Source organism: Mytilus edulis, chromosome 8 (assembly GCF_963676685.1).
Source record: "Mytilus edulis chromosome 8, xbMytEdul2.2, whole genome shotgun sequence".
Lineage (NCBI taxonomy): Eukaryota > Metazoa > Mollusca > Bivalvia > Mytilida > Mytilidae > Mytilus > Mytilus edulis.
The window spans coordinates 18,117,567-18,134,799 of NC_092351.1; the positions used below are offsets into that span (position 1 = coordinate 18,117,567).

At 31.2% G+C, this 17,233-nt stretch overlaps 2 protein-coding genes across 4 annotated transcripts in view; one reads left to right on the top strand and one right to left on the bottom strand.

The window, feature by feature from the left end:
- LOC139484982 (FHF complex subunit HOOK-interacting protein 1B-like) overlaps window positions 1-17,233 on the top strand; it is a 626,211-nt gene that overhangs the window by 324,267 nt on the left and 284,711 nt on the right. The window lies entirely within an intron of this gene.
- LOC139484976 (glutamate--cysteine ligase catalytic subunit-like) overlaps window positions 5,199-17,233 on the bottom strand; it is a 36,215-nt gene continuing 24,180 nt past the window's right edge. Inside the window, exons 8-17 of the mRNA XM_071269042.1 lie at window positions 15,586-15,791; window positions 14,893-15,009; window positions 13,679-13,817; window positions 13,012-13,124; window positions 12,676-12,768; window positions 11,426-11,530; window positions 9,639-9,720; window positions 8,415-8,518; window positions 7,894-8,017; window positions 5,199-5,466 (exon numbers count right to left, since the gene is read on the bottom strand). Coding sequence (XP_071125143.1) covers window positions 5,333-5,466; window positions 7,894-8,017; window positions 8,415-8,518; window positions 9,639-9,720; window positions 11,426-11,530; window positions 12,676-12,768; window positions 13,012-13,124; window positions 13,679-13,817; window positions 14,893-15,009; window positions 15,586-15,791 — 1,217 coding nt within the window. The 3' untranslated portion in view covers window positions 5,199-5,332. The remainder of the gene's footprint in view (window positions 5,467-7,893; window positions 8,018-8,414; window positions 8,519-9,638; window positions 9,721-11,425; window positions 11,531-12,675; window positions 12,769-13,011; window positions 13,125-13,678; window positions 13,818-14,892; window positions 15,010-15,585; window positions 15,792-17,233) is intronic.

Here is a 17,233-nt window from a genome sequence, read left to right on the forward strand (position 1 = left end):
AAAAATCTTAACTTTTTTTCAATAAGTCACTGAACCATGAAAATGAGTTCAAGGACATTGGACATTTGACTGACGGAAACTTCGGAACATGAGGCATCCACATTCTAAGTATGAAGCATCCAGGTCTTCCCCCTTCTTAAATATAAAGCTTTTAAGAAGTTAGCTAACGCCGCCGCCGCCGGATCACTATCCCTATATATATATTATTTTGATAAATTTTCGGAGCACGTGTTTTGAAAACTGGAATCGAAGTAGAGTTATGAGGATTAGTTTGGTAAAACTACTGGTGGAGTATCCGCGTACCAAGATGTTGACATCCACAAGAACATAGTGCTTGTTATTGCCGTGCCGATATTTGAATGTTCACACTTTTTTTCAAGTTTACTATTCATAGAAAATCATACCACAGTGGTTTTTATTAGTTTTGATATTTAACGTCAGATACAGATGTAGTGTTAATTGTATCTAGAAGGTCCTGTTGACACAATCGCTGTTACATGTAGCATGCGCATGGTGTTAATTGAAAACACCTCCCGAAGATACTAACTTTATTCAAATAGTTAGTAGGATGTTCGATTGTGTAGTGGGGAAAAATATAAAAAGTTTTGTGCTTACTGTGATGAAGTTTTTAGGATCCGTACGCGTTGTAATCGTTTCCGAATTTTTGAAGCTAGATTTGTGAATTTGTACAATAATTCATTGGTTTGTTTGGTGTAAATTTTATCTGTTAACAAAAGGACTTTTTTAGCCAGAAAAAAAACAAAAATAATGTAAGTACATGCATTTGTATTACAAAGCATTAATACTAAAAAGGAATATATAATCAAAAAAATAAAGCAGAGTTAAGAATTAAAAACAAACACTATCAAAGTGTCAATTGTGGAACGTTTGTATTGATTTTACTTAAGGATATGTATAGTAGTGTGAGACGGTTACAGCCCGTCAAATTTAGTTGACTTAAGAGTTTGACAAAGTCTTCATGAAATTTGTTTCCGAGAATGTAGTACACAATCCGTAGAAATAGTGTTCAGAAAAGAATGGAATTCCTCACTAACTCACAGAACGCCACTATTTTTTATGACCCTATGGAACTTTTAAGACCTAGTGTAATTGCATCTGTGCTTTTCGTTGCCTCTTTTCTTAATTTAGCATGTATTATTGTTTTAGTCACGACACAGAAATTACAGAAAAGTCGTTTCCATTTTCTCGTCCTCTGTCTCAGTATCGGGGATTTTCTGACGACAATTTTAGGTACACTATTACAAGTTAATGTATCTTTAGACATATTTGGCTTGGGTATTCCTTATTTTTGCAATGTTATCGCTTCATTAATTTACAGTTCAGTGTTATTTTCATTGTTTCAAATATTATTGATATCTATTGAGAGATATATAGCGGTGTCGGAATGTGCCTACTTATCGCTGAAGGAAAATATATCTAAGAAGAAGTTACTGCCGATATTTTTCATCCTCACATTGCTGCATCAAATGATCCATGACTTATTATTTTTCAAATTAGATTGCAACCGTAATATGGAATTCGGGTCTATACTGTTAAATCATGTTCCGGTCGCACTGATGTTCTCCCTAATAATTATATTGTATACCATTACTATTTTGCGACTTCGAAAAATGCTGTCGGCGGTATCTCTTGGAGACGATACCCTTTCGATATCTCGTCATAATCAGCGCGCGAGAAGATTGAAACTCAATACTATTACCCTAGGACTTATTTTGACAATTTTATCTACCAGTTTACTTCCAAAGATTGTATTGGATCTCACTATTCCGGAAGATAAAAACAAAATAGGGAACATTTTCTATATTATACCACCTCTCGCTAACCCATTTATTTATAATTTAAGATTTGTTGAATTTCGAGAAAAAGCAAAGCGACTTTGTTTTATTTAGTGAGAACATAGATGATCTGCAAAATATGATAAATGCTGTAAACTCTTCTGCAAAGGAATATGGTTTATATATTAATATGTCTAAAACTAAAGTAGTCGTGTTTAGAAATAGAGGTAGTGTAAAAAGTCAAGAAAAATGTGTTTTGAATAACAACCAAATTGATATATGTGACAGTTTTTTATATTTGGGTATCCTTTTTAATTATAATGGTAGTTTTTAACATACACAAAAAATGTTAGCCAATCAAGGAAGGAAGGAACTGTGAAACGTTACTGTCCTTATTTGATACTTATGTATCTAGTATACTTAATTATAGCTGTGAAGTGGGGATAATCATAAAGCTGATGATATAGAGAAAGTACATTTTTTTAAACGAATTCTATAGGTTAGAACAACGGCTGTTAATAACATGGTTTACTGTGAATTGAGACGTTACCCAATGTTTTACGAAAGACACAGAAGAATGATTCCGTTTTTTGTTCAAATTATTAAATACTGATAACTGTATACTTAAAGCATGTTATGAAGATATGTTAGAGAGTTCATTTAAACAACCCAATGACAAATCGAGTTGGGCATGTTCAATCAATGATATTTTATGTTGATATGGTTTTCATGTTGTATGGCAAAAACAAAGCGTAAATAATGTTGATATATTAATACATGAGTTAAAACAAAGAATGAAAGATACCTTTATTGCTGATGTTAATGGTGTTTTTTTTAACAATTCATCAAAATGTATACTTTATAGATATATATATATATGACAAAGATATACTGCAATTTTATTTAGATAGACCTGTTAATCAAATATATAAACATTTTATATGTAAATATCGTATCTCCGCCCATAGCCTCAATATAGAGACATGCAGATGTTACAATGTAGATTAGAGAAAATGGATTTTGTACTATGTGCAATAATAATACTATAGAAGATGAATACCATGTTATTCTAGAATGTAATAGATATAGTGATGTAAGAAAACTATACATTAAGAAATATTATTGGCAATATCCATCCACTTTTAAACTTATACAGTTGTTATCACTTAACAATGTGAAAGAACTTAATAATGTAGGTAAATTTTTGTTTAATATTGAAAAAAATCGTAATATCTAGTAGTTTTACTTATTCATCAGATGCATTTATTTTCATTCTCCGCCATACATGTATTTTGTATAATTATTGTTATTTATATTACACTGAAGCATTCAAAAAATATTGTAAAAATGTATATTCTATAAGCTGTATTGCTTCTGAATAAAGTATTATTATTGTTATTGTTGATTTGGAAACTAAGGAGGCTGATGGGACGAACAATGTTAAAGTATATGTAATATTATTCAGGCTCTGACAAGTCAATTTCTATTTGATACATCAATCTTCCATTACATTATGGATATTTGAGATAAATGTATGTGTATTCAGATTTGATACAAGAGTAACCCGGTGAAATCCATTTAGAGCATTCAAATATAGACAAGAGCAAGGAAGGTGCGATCAAAGTGGTGAAAGTATTAATGTTGAACTTTATATTTGAATGTATCAAAGAAAACATATAATATCATATGTATAACAGATCATAAAATGAAGAAAAGTAGACAGGTTTAAGGTGTAATACCATCCTTGATCTCTCCCTATTAGTCTTTGTTAAATTTGCACTTTTCCAAAAAATGTGTAGAATTTATCTTTGTTTCAGATGAAGAAATTCTTGGCATGAATAAAGTTTTATCCTGCCCAGTACAAAAGAAAAACTTCACATAGCATTTCATTACATGTATGAAAATAACTATCACTGGAAGTTAACCAATCAAATTTTCTCTTTTTCTAACCTGTGTACAAGCTTTAGTAACCATATGCATGTAAACCTCAAGTTTCCAAAACATTCTTTAGAAACCCTAAAAAAATAAAAAATAATGCTACTTTGAAATAACGAAGATATATGTTTATGACACAGAAATGTTTTACTGTAATGAAATGTAGGATTAATTACTTATAACTGTCAAGGGAATATTTTTTCGATCTATTTTCGTATGCAACCGGATGTGACATACGATGATTTGATTTTTTTTTGTTAATCACGAAGTGAAATTCAAGACTTGTGATATTAGAATAATATTTACATGTTATATTGCTAGTTTGATTATGTCAGAAATTGATAATAGAAAACATTTTGTATGATTGTAAGGCTTAGCATTATGTCCAACTTCACACGTTCGTTCCTTGTACTTACTGTAAGTATAATGTCATTGATGCATTAAAAAGTATAATTATACCATATTAAATACCTAACTCTAGGGAAAATAAAAACGAAATGTCCCTTAACAAATGGCAAAATCAAAAGCTCAAACACACCAAACGATATAAAACAACTGTCCTGAATTGGTACAGGATCGTTCATGTAAAATTTACTTCAGTATATAGATTTAATGATATGTTTTGATTTTCAATAGAGTTTTTTTTTTACAGTATTGTCAAATTTTCTTGATGATTTCCGGTCTTATGGGTAATAATTAGCATTATGTTAGTTATATAATCCTCGTCGTCGGTGATTGCTAGAATATTTCTTTACTATTTGAAAACTAAAAGAGAAACGTGTTTATTAAAGGATTGATATTTGTGTGGCCAATGCAGAGTTAGAGTTGCATATGAACAATTATAATTAACGTGTCACATGAGGTAACACATTTGCAGGCAATAACAGCTGCTAAGGTATATATTTAGAAATGTCATATTCATATACCAGTATAAGACAGAAAGCTACAATATTCACACACATATCTAATTAGTTATCATAGGTACCAGGATTATTATTTAATACGCAAGACGCGCGTTTCGTCTACATATCAAAATAGTTATAAAGCCAAACAAGTACAAAGTTGAAGAGCCTTAAGGACAAAAAATTACAAAAAGATGTGCCAAATACGTCTAATGTAATCTATTCCTGGAATAAGAAAATCCTTAGTTTTTCGAAAAATTCAAAGTTTTGTTATAGAAAATATATGAAAATGACCATATAATTCATATTCATGTCAACACCGAAGTGCTGACTACTAGGCTGGTCATACCCTCGGGGAAACGTCATCAATATACGGGATTCTGCAGTAGATCTATGTCTGTGTACTATGGGTCAATCTAATCTTCTTGAGTTAGTTTTTCTTTATCTGCAACAACACACTGATGCTCATCACGTGCATAATGTTTGTATTGTTGAAAGACTATATGTGAACAGAGAAAATTTTAATAGTAAGACCTCCACGTAGTAAAAAAACCCAAACAAGTCATTTAACTTATAAAACGGTTTAATTCTAACATAATTGTGTGTATAACTTGCTTATTCAGTTGCAAGGCTTTCGATGATGTACAAATATTAAGTTGCTACGTATCTCATGCTCCTTCATTTGCTCCTTCATTTGATTCAACCATTGGACTTTTTTGCGCATGCTTTTAATAATTCATAATTGATTATATCGGACACAATAGAATCTTGCTGATAGTAAGGATGTGTTGTTACAAAATTTCTAATGAAGTTGGCAGTCGTTGGTTCCGCACCTTTATAAATACAAAAATATGTTAAATCTATATAATACTTATAATACAGTATCCATAGATAAAATTGGATTTAAACAAATCTTGATAGTATTTACTGACATACAAGATGCAAGTATGATATCAATGATGCACCTTTTTTGATAAAATTAATGAAAAAAAAACCCTGAAGTTATAAGTCTGGCACGTCAAGGCAAGGACAATTCTCCATTTACATATTTTGAGTTAAGATTTATTTCGTTTTCTGCTATATTGGAGGTTAACTTGCACATGTCCCCACGTAGTTCTTCCAAAAGTAAAATCACAAAATTATTAAACTCCGAGAAAAATTCAAAACAGAAAGTCCAGAATCAAATGGCAAAATCATAAGTTTAAACACATCAAACAAATGGACAAGACATGTGCCTTTCCCTCCGTTGTTTCTTTTTTTTTGCCATTAATCTGTCTATTTTAAAGCAATTTAAGAAATTTTATCATCGATAAAGCACTTTTAAACAAACTTCAAAAAGAATTAGACCGGCTGCGAAGCCATGGTAAACTTCTCTTAAGATGCTTGCACCAGGCGCCATATTATCTACATTCTTTCAAAATGTCTAATCGGTAAAATTACAAATCGAACATCTATATTTGTTTCTAAATGTCTATGCTTGCAAACAGATGTTGTCAGTAAGTTGAAATACCGACACATCGTATCGCTCAATAAGTCGTGTCGGTAAGGTAATGCTTAGTATAATGTTGATTTCAGTCGAACTGTCTGATAACTTTGATGAAACAATTGTCTGAAATAGCTCTGTAAACGAAGTCCGCATACGAGTGTAAGTAAAAGTCAGATAAGTAAACGTATTATAACTGAGGCTATGTAACTGATAAATGGAGAGTTAAAAAAAATCAAATTTGTCATATATTCTACTTGTCGTCCGTCTGTGTGATGAAGATATGAAGCAAACCTTTTAAAAGTTGTGTAGCATCTTTAATATCTCTAATAATTAACCAAACAATAAGTAAAAAAAATCCCAGGTAAATTCAAAAGAGGAAATTTCATAAAATCTGCAAAATTCAAACGATAGAGTAGTATATCATTCAACGAATGGAGTACAACCGTTGTAATCCTGACCTGGTACAGATATTCACATAGTTTTATAGCTAGTTAATCTTCCCGCTTGTATAATTGGTGTATGAAATCCGTAATAAGTTTAAAATTAATGTGACCACACACTTCCATCAACAAAAACTTCAACCTGATACTTTCATAGATTGGGTAGAAAAAAACTTGAAACACTGATAGTTCATGACAAATTCACATAAATAATCCTCCTATTCACGAAACATAAGCCCATAAGTGAAGAGATACAAACAACAGTATACATTAGAATGCTTACATAACGGTGACATATCTGTACTTTAATATTTGTTGGTAGTAGTCTCATTGGCCTTGTTAGCACGTATCTCTTTATTTTTATAATATATATTTTTGTTTACAGGGTGAAATCCTGATTGTTGTAAAATATAACTAGAATTTAAATTTATAACATATACTTAATATACAAATATTATTCCATTATTTACATAATTATTTTAATAAATCAGAATACGTTTGATTATTTTATGTGGCTGTTGATGATAAGGCAAATGAAATTTTAATATTTTATATAAGCAAGCAGTGCGTCTTTTATCTTGCATTTTATTTATCCGCATTCATCTCTAAACAATGTTTAAAAAAGGGAAATTAACAAAATAAGCGAATTCCGAAGAAAATTCAAAACGGAAATTCCATACTCAAAAGGCAAAATCAAAATCTCAAACATATCAAGCGAATGGATAACAACTGTCAAATTCCTTACTTGGTACAGACATTTTCTTATGTAGAAAATGATGGATTAAATCTGGTTTGATAGTAAGCTAAACCTCTCATTTGTTTGACAGTCGCATAAAATGCCATTAAATTGACAACGATATGAGAACAAAACAAACATCCATAATAGGCAAAAATGTCAAAATAGGGGTATAGCAGTGAAAATTTTGTTATAATCTTTCTCTAATTCTTCGTCAATTTATCCCTTTCTGCACCCATTGTATAAAAAAAGTTAATCAACGTGTGGTTCGTTTGATCTGAATTTCCTATTGTGACGGCATGAACAAAGGCGACCATGCCTGATGACGTCACATAGAAAAACACATCGTTTTACAGATCAGTCGCAAAGATGGAATAAGTTTGCCTGCGTATTGTTTGAAATCATTAGAGAAACAGATTCCACCACCAAATATCGTGTAATACGATATTTATCCACTCTCGACAGTTAAATTTTAAAGATTTAAAACGCTCGGCAAGCCTCGCGTTTTTAATTTAAAAATGTTTAACTGTCTCGAGTGGATTAATATCGTATCACACTCGATGCAGTTGTAGAATCTATATTTATCACTTCGACTTACCCGAGGCTCTGTCAGATATAAGTTTCAAGTAACTATTGATTAAACAATTTGTTTCGTCATCTGTTTCTTCGCATTTACTTTCTAAGTATGTTTTAATCAAGGGAATAAGACCAGGAAATTCTACCTACAAACGACAAACAGTTATATAAAAGTAAAATCACAAAAATACTGAACTCCGAGGAAAATTTACTACGGCAAGTCCGTAATCAAAATTCAGGTAATAGTCTCAATGTTTATAAGTCTATTGATCTCCAGAAGTTTCAAATGTATCAATCTATATTCTATAATTTCACAAAGTATTCAATAAAAAAAGAAAACTATGAAAAAGGGTCTGATTATAATAGTATCTTAAAATGTTATGTTATGTAACATAAACATTTTATGATGTTATATGATGACACCAAATTATATAAAGCTTTGATATCGATTTGAAAAATGAAGCTAATAGTCCTGAATGCAATTTTGCTATAAATGATAGCTCTAATTTAGAATTAAATTATCATCATTATTTATTATCTTACGTTCCCATTTATTATTTCATCTATTGTCATCTGACAAAAGTCATCGCCATCTTTCGTTTTCAACTGACCAGGCTTGGTTATTTTAATTTCTGTTATTGACTTGTCTGTAAAAGGACCAAAAGTATATTGTAGACGACGGAATGAATGATCATGATGACATCCTTAATATTTAAAAAAGAAATTCAGACAAATATGAAAACACTGAACATAGATGTATATGTTACTGTTACACAAAAACAATGAACCGTGTGTTAGTACTTCAGTCTGAATTGTATTTTTACTTTAGTTTTCTATGTTGTGTTTTGCATATATTTGTTTATCGTATGATCGTTTCCAGTTTTTTGCAGTTAGATTATTTTCGACTAATGATTTTGAGTGTTCCTTTGACATCTTTCACCTGCGTTTTACAGTTCTAAACACGTATACCCGTATTTACTTGAGCAACAAGGCATGTGCCACATGTAGAGCAAGCTCAACTAGTAGAGAACCTGAGATCACGTCGGTTTTTTGGGGGGTTTGTTTTGCCCCGTGCGTAGATCTCTATGTTGTATTATGCGTACTGGTGTTTGTCTTCTGATCGTTTCCTTATTTTTCCATGGCAGTCCCAATTTCCTTTTGAATTATGAGTTTAAACTATGCTACTTTCCTTATATATATATGAACTTATATTTTGTCAATTCACAAAATAATGTTTGCGCAGACTGTTTGTGCGGTCTCAATTAGTCTGATGGATGTGTTCTGATTGATATAATAGTCTGAAACACATTGGGGTTTGTTTTGCCCCGTGCGTAGATCTCTATGTTGTATTATGCGTACTGATGTTTGTCTTCTGGTCGTTTCCTTATTTTTCCATGGCAGTCCGAATTTCCTTTTGAATTATGAGTTTAAACTATGCTACTTTCCTAATATATATATGAACTTTTATTTTGTCAATTCACAAAAAAATGTTTGCGCAGACTGTTTATGCGGTCTCAATTAATCTGATAGATGTGTTCTGATTGATATAATAGTCTGAAACACATTATCAGATTCTTAGCACGGGGCAACACAAACCACAACAAAAACCGACGTGATCTCAGGTTCTCTACTAGTTGATTTTTTAGTATCTAAGTTAAGATATTATAGCTTTCGGTTCCTGCTAGTGTTATTAAATCGTTATTTCGTGCCGATGATTCACATTGGTTTAAACTATATTAATTGTATTTATTATGAAAAAAAATATACCGGGTAAGCTGTTTTTTCTGAAATAAAACTTTTCCTCCAATACAGCGTCGCGTTTGCTAGCAGCACTCATATTTTCATCAACCTGAAAAAAATAACTTAAGTTATTGTTTGTTTTTGTTTTATTATTTAAAGATCGAGAATATTGACTAAAGAGCAATTATTAAATAAGATAGAAGATACATATCGGTTTAACAGGGACATAGATTGGTTTTTTTCAATTATGCATTTATTGTGGTTTCAAATTAAAACCATTCCATGTGGACTCTGCAAGTAATAACTCTGAAAGTAATATATCATCGAAATATTTTCCGAAAATACGATTTGCGAATATGTTCTCTAATTATGAATTGTATCAAACTAATTTGAATTTATGGATATCTTTCGTATCTTAAAAATCACAGTAGTTTCCCTCTGTGTCCAAATGTATAATGTGTAGACATTAGGCAAACATTATCCTTACTGACTTTCTAATTGGGAAAGTATTGGCATACACAAGTTTAAAAGAGATTTGTTATATATTGATAGCTACGGTTATAACCTTGAAAATTAACGTACTAAACTCAAACATATATAATCGTATCCGTCATTGTAATTGAAAATAATCCTTTATGCATTATGAACTTAAAAGTTTATTGAAAAATGTTACCCATTCTATCAGAAACGAAGCACTGACATTTAGAAATGATAACAAACTCGGAATTATGACCAACATTAACCCGTATCTAAAAAATGAAAATGACATTTTAAAAGTTTAATCTCCTAAAATGTATGAGTGCTTTGCAGTTTTATAAATTTACGTTAGTTTCGATTGGAATTTGTTAGGAAAACATGTTTGGTTTTTAATCACATGTCATGAGTATTTATTAGGCTAGCTGGGTTTTTTAAATATGTAATTTGGATTTATGTTTTTCATAATTACATGTAAAAAACACTAAACGTAAATTAACAGACTCTTTACAAAAATATGAGCACCATCCGTTCTCAAAATCAACAATTATGAGCTATGAAAGAAAACATAAGAAAGTTTTTAATTTTAGTTTATTATATGTTTTGGAGTTAAGTATGACGTTCATTTTCACTGAACCAGTACATATTTGTTTTGAGGGACCAGCTGAGGCCAACCTAAGAGTGCGGGATTTTCTCGCTGCGTTGAAGAACAATTGGTGGCCATCGGCTGTTATCTGCGCTTTGATTGGGTTGTTGTTTCTTTGACATATACCCCTTTTCCCTTCTCAATTTTCAAAAAAACAAAGAATTTGAATTTGACCACTAAATTTATATTTGGATCTCTATGATTGGACTGAAACGATACTGTAAGTTCAGATATTATAAATCTCTACAATGAATTAAATTGTTATATGTAGAAGTCCATTGAAAACTTCGATTCTATTGTCACATTAACAGTAACTGCTTATTACGAATGTTACACATACATTTTAATTGGTGTAACTTTGAGTTTACAAAGTTTTTTTGATACCATTTTGACGTTATATACTAATATTTGTAATTGCTGCATTGTTTAAAGCCTATGCTACGTTTTAGTTCAATTATTAACTTGCATTTCTATAAATATAGGCCATGCTATCTGCTATAGGAACTCATCGTACCGATAAAACTGTACAAATTTATTTTACTATGTAGTTTCGTAAAACATTATATATCATAGAATGGAAAGTTCATATGCAATGCTATTTTTTTTTCAAAGGACAAATCATAGGGCTGTGTGACATATTTTATCCAGTTATTGTCTTATTATAAAAGTCTACATGTAGTAATGTAATTTTTACCTTTGATAATGGAATGACAAAATTCAGCCTGTAAGCTATGACAATTCTTGTCACCAAAAAGACGAATACAGCATAAGCAGCATTTTCAAAATCGCTCAGTTGAATCTGTAAATAAACGCTTCATTTTAGTTTGAATAATATTGAATTATTGGAAATATTAAAGGTTTTCTGTTTTAGATTTTAAAAACGTTAACCGTATTATGCATATTTTTCGAAATGTTTCGAGGCCTCGGTAGTCGAGTGGGTCTTAGAAGTCTGTATCACTAGCTTATCAACATTGTGGTTGCGGCAGGTGCACTTGACTTAATTGATTAGGATTGCCAGCATTTACACGGATGGTCGGTGGTTCTCACCGGGTATTCCGGCTTCTTCCACCAATAAAATGCGACCGCCACGAAATAACACAATAGTGATTAGAGGGGTGTTTAACGCCAAGCCATCAATCAATCGAAATAAATGTTTGGGTATTTTTTTTTATTCGAGCGCGGATGGATTACCAAATCACAGGCTTGGTATCGGTCATTAGTCTTTTCGTTATGCTAATATTGCCGTTTTTTCATCACATTCGTTGTTTATGTAGATGGTTACGATGAAGAGGGTGGCATAATATTGTACGTATTGCTTATCATAAAAGGATTAAGGAGTATATGATCATTAGGTGATACAAACTACTAGTATGCTACAATAGTGTATACTTCGCAATATCAGAGTAAGAGTGCACACAAATCCATTTATCCAATTAAAAAGTTGAAAATGCATAGTACATACATGAATAAAATTAATTAAAGCTGTTGTTTTTCATTCACTGCATCTTCATTTTATATGATAACCTTCCGTCACCTTTTTATCGTTTTACTCAGAATACTTTGTTTTAATTTATCTGCATGAACATTCTTCCTCGATTCCGATCATTGAATAAAATCGTAATTAATGTATTGTGTATGAGTGAAATCTACTGCAAATGAATGCAACTATTTAAGAAATGAGGACAGTGTAATTCCACGTCCTCAGTCCTGCCAGGTGCTTGCCTCCAGCAATTGCGAGCATTCAAGACTCTATTATAGAGTAAAAATAGAAACAAAGATGGTGGGAAAGATCTAAAACCAATAAAATACTATTTTTTTGTCCTCAAGGGAATCAGGACTGGTCTTGTTGGAATATGTTTAATAACCACATTATATACAGGAAAACATTAAAAGCTTAACATCATATGATATAAACGTTTGTTAGAAAAAAAGAAAACAATTTACTTCCATTGGTCTAAATTCTACTCTCCAACCAGTACTAGTATTACAGATAGGCAGTTTCAATCGAAGTGTTTGCCAGTTGGTTGAATTGATGTTCTGTAAAATAAAAATGCATCTATTTGAGAAGTTTATATGTCACGTGAGGAAACTCAGATGTTGTGATGAATTCAATTACAAATATCTATAGCGTTTACTTGCAAATATGAAAATAGGAGTATTAACAAGGACATCGTGTAATTATGAAGGCATTTTTAAATAAAGGATATTGAAAGATTGAACGTCAGATTCACACATCTCAACATTACAATTCATTGTATTCATCTAAGTATTTAAACTTACTTCAAGATGTTGTATGTCCAAAATTTCATCCTGATCTAGAGTTTCGCTACATAGAAACAATGGATCGCGAATAAAAAGATACGCAATGTGTTTGGATAATGCTTCGTCCAATCCTAAAGAAGTACAAAAATAACATTTATAATCATAAAATATTGAATGTCTCTGTATGGCAACATCAAGCATACCAAAATTTGAACTTTACCTGCATATATAGACCCATGCCGTTATATATGCATCATGTACTGTGCGTATTTAGTTTTAGTTTGCGTTTTGTAAAGTACTTTTCCAATGACTACGATTATCTGATTAATTATCTATGCAGTATATTCATAGAAAACTTTTCTGTTAAGTCAATCATATGTTGGTGTTAATAAATGAACTGATCATTGATACTAGGAATGAAATTTTGTATTTGGGTCAGACGCGCGTTTCGTATACAAAAGACTCACGCCCGAATAAAAAAAGGTTAAAAAAGCAAAATAAAATATGAAACGGAAAAGCATTGAGGACCCAAAATTCCTCAAAGATTTGCCAAATACAGCTAAGGTTATATTTTCCGGAGGTTGATAAAGCCTTATTTGTCAAAAATTCAAAGTTTTGTAAACAGTTGATATATAATTAATACCAAAATGATGATTCATTTCAACACATAATTGTTAAACGTCACCTTCATTCTTCAGTTCTTCGTACGAATCTTTATCATATACGATATCTGTGTTATTGTATTGACTATGTTCTGGACAAATATAGGTTTCTACAGAACTCCAACGTGATTTCTGTATTCTAAATCTGTCATTCTTTAAAGGCTTAAAAGAAAGAAAAAACTACACTTTCTTGGCGATAAATATATACAAGTGATAGAACAATATCAAGCAAATGTTGTTCAATATTAGCATTTATTGATTTTATTGTATTGATATCATATATAACATTGCATAATGAACAAATAAATTTGACACACCACTAGTTCAATATATATTGCTAATTACTTGTATTTGAAATCTTACACGGAAGAGGTAAAAATATCAAATTTGTAAGAGCAATAAATTTATGAAAACAATCAATCAATTGGACACCAAAATAAATCTGTAAATTCATGGGCAATACCGGGATATGAAAACTTCCCAAAAGTCCACATATATACAGATCTTTCCGTCATTTGTGAAAACTTATTTTATACATAATATTTGCTGAAATTAAACCAATCCCACTTAAAAATGATTCCTGACTTAATTATTTCAAATTAAGATTTGCACAACTTTTTAAATCAGATAAATAAAAAATAAGGAATTCAGTCGACAAAATTTGTATCATGTTTGTTTGTTTTGTATTGATATCCATTGATTTATTAAACATTGACTGTATGCTTTGACCAAAGATATATGTCTTTAAATGAATGCAGAGGCACCTTTTCTTCTTTTCTTGCTACTTTTTGTCAAGTCTATAGAACACATTTTCATTTGCAAATATAAACGAAATATTCTTCATGAAATCAATCAAATTTTTAAAACAAAAACACCTTTACGATTGCAGTATAATGAAATGCAGCTAGAAGATAACAAAGGGATAATCGATCGCATAGATAAAAAAAACTGACAGTGCCATGGAAAAACACGAAAAACAATCAAATGACAAACAAAAGTCTACAAAGCACAAAATAGAAAAGCAGACAAAACAATACTAAACTAAACAGGAAGCCGGAGTCGATCTCAGGTGATCTTCAATAGTAGTTAGATTCTGCTCCACATGTGGCACTCGTCACATTGTCCATAATAGTCAAATCTATTTATGTAAAGTAATTGTATCTTTTTGCTCAAATAAGTTTATAACAGATTGCATTATTTTCTGTCTATAGCAATTGTTTGAATGCATTTTGCATACCTTTTGACCTTTTTCTTCATCTGTTCTGTCATCAAAGCTTTGTGATAATACTGGCCATCGAGTATCTATATCAGACAGGTAACCTCTATGTACAGGTGATGCTGCACTTAAAGCTAGCTGAAAATAAAAAGTTCCATGCAATAACGGTAGACGTACAATTCATCATCCCCGAAGTTTCAGGATTGATATATATGCGGTTATTGGCGATTTCGAAACGACAATGTTTGAGTTCATTATCAAAACCAACTTTAATTTTGCGTGAATTTTTTGCCATTATATTTTAAGTTCGTTTTTCACTGATGACTTTTATCTCCTTTCTAGCGAAATTTGGAATGAGAAAAGTGGAAAGCAAGTCGTTAGTTTTGCGTGTTATCGCCTAAGCTTTCTCCAGAATATGAAAAATAGGTCCACCTCTTAAAATGCGTAAAATGAAGTTTATTTAATTAAAATGCTTGCACTGTGATTAACCTGTGATGACATAAGCCCAGTTAAAAATCGTAGAATGCATATGTAGGTATTTAAACCTAAATAACATACTAGAAATTAATGACTGCAATTTGCTGACTGATCGTTAAAACAACTTTTTTTTTTAAATCTTTCGTTGGATTGAATTTTGATATCTTCTAATTTATACGCACACTGTATTGAACCATAGGTTTATTTGGATAGGACCATAATAAACATAAAACATACCATGATTGGACAAATATTTACAAGTTGATCGTAAAGGAATCTTGCCTCATCCAAATTATCCATCTGAAACGTCGTTTGCAAACCACAACATCCAGCACCAAAAACAAGACCTTCCATATGAATACTGTTATCATAAGATTGTTCCATTTTGCATTTAGTCTTGATGACAGCAGGAAAAGCCGATTTAGTCTTTATATCCTGGTAAACTGTATCAATGAAAGCATATTACATTAAATTGAAAATGAAAATGGGGAATGTGGCAAATAGACATAAACATATTACTACTAGAAAACATATGTATTTGAATATTGTTTTCAAAATTTGCGTGTTAACTGATGAAAATTACTTAAAGATACAAGACGAAATATATGAAATAATTTCTTTATTTAGAAAATAGTTATCAAAGGTACCAGGATTATAATTTTGTACGCCAGACGCGCGTTTCGTCTACACAAGACTCATCAGTGACGCTCATATCAAAATATTTATAAAGCCAAACAAGTACAAAGTTGAAGAGCATTGAGGATCCAAAATTCCAAAAAGTTGTGCCAAATACGGCTAAGGTAATCTATGCCTGGAATAAGAAAATCCTTAGTTTTTTCAAAAATTAAAAGTTTAGGAAACAGGAAATTTATAAAAATGACCACATTATTGATATTCATGTCAACACCGAAGTGTTGACTACTGGGCAGCTGGTGATACCCTCGGGGACGAACAGAAAAGTCAGAGAACTATTTTAAGTTGGCTTATTTTCTTCCATTTTTCATGAACTCGTGTAAGTCTTCAACCAACTTGGTAATTTGTGGAGGGAATACCTATCTGAATTAACATATGGCATCCTTTTGACTCTATTTAAACGTTTCAAATCATTCATGCCGACCACTTAAACATAATTTGTTTTCGTTTGATTATTTTTTTTAATGAACTTTTAACGAAACCAACCTTATATACGTTAGCAAAATCGTTGCTCTGTTTGAAGTGAAGCGTCCCGTCATGTACTGTTTAGTGTCTGTGATTAAGTAGAATGGAGCTATTATCTCTAATTTTCAAAACGATGATACCATGTCGATACAAATTCTCCTTTTAAAAGTAGTTTCCAAATATATTTCACTTTTTTGATTTTCTCTATTTCTTAAGTAATGTAGAATTTCAATAAAAGTATTATAGGAACCCATCCTTTTTATTTTCATTTTGCCAAAAAAAAAAGATTCAGTTAGTAACTTAAAGTAAATAACAATTACAATAACCTTTTAGGAGCTTGTTCGCTGCAATACGTATTTGCTTATATATATTACATGAAACAAAAACGTCATCGAATCAATAAAGAAAGAAGTGTTGTGGTCTGATTGCCATGGAGATAGCTTTACTTCGATCAAATATGTTAGCATTTAGAAGTCACCACATTATGAGTTCTGTTTAAAGAACGATATATGCACCCGTAAAGTAAAGGGTCTTGATAAATGTAGGCACATTTGAAATGCAGCGGGTTTTACAATGCTAGGACAGCAATCATTAACTCAAAACAAAAACAAGCAACAACAATTAGCTGGAAAGAGCTTCTCTCGTGTTATCAGCACATAGCACAAATCAAATTTAAAACAAACAAGTGACATAAAAGAGAGGCGAAATATACCAAAGTGATAATCAA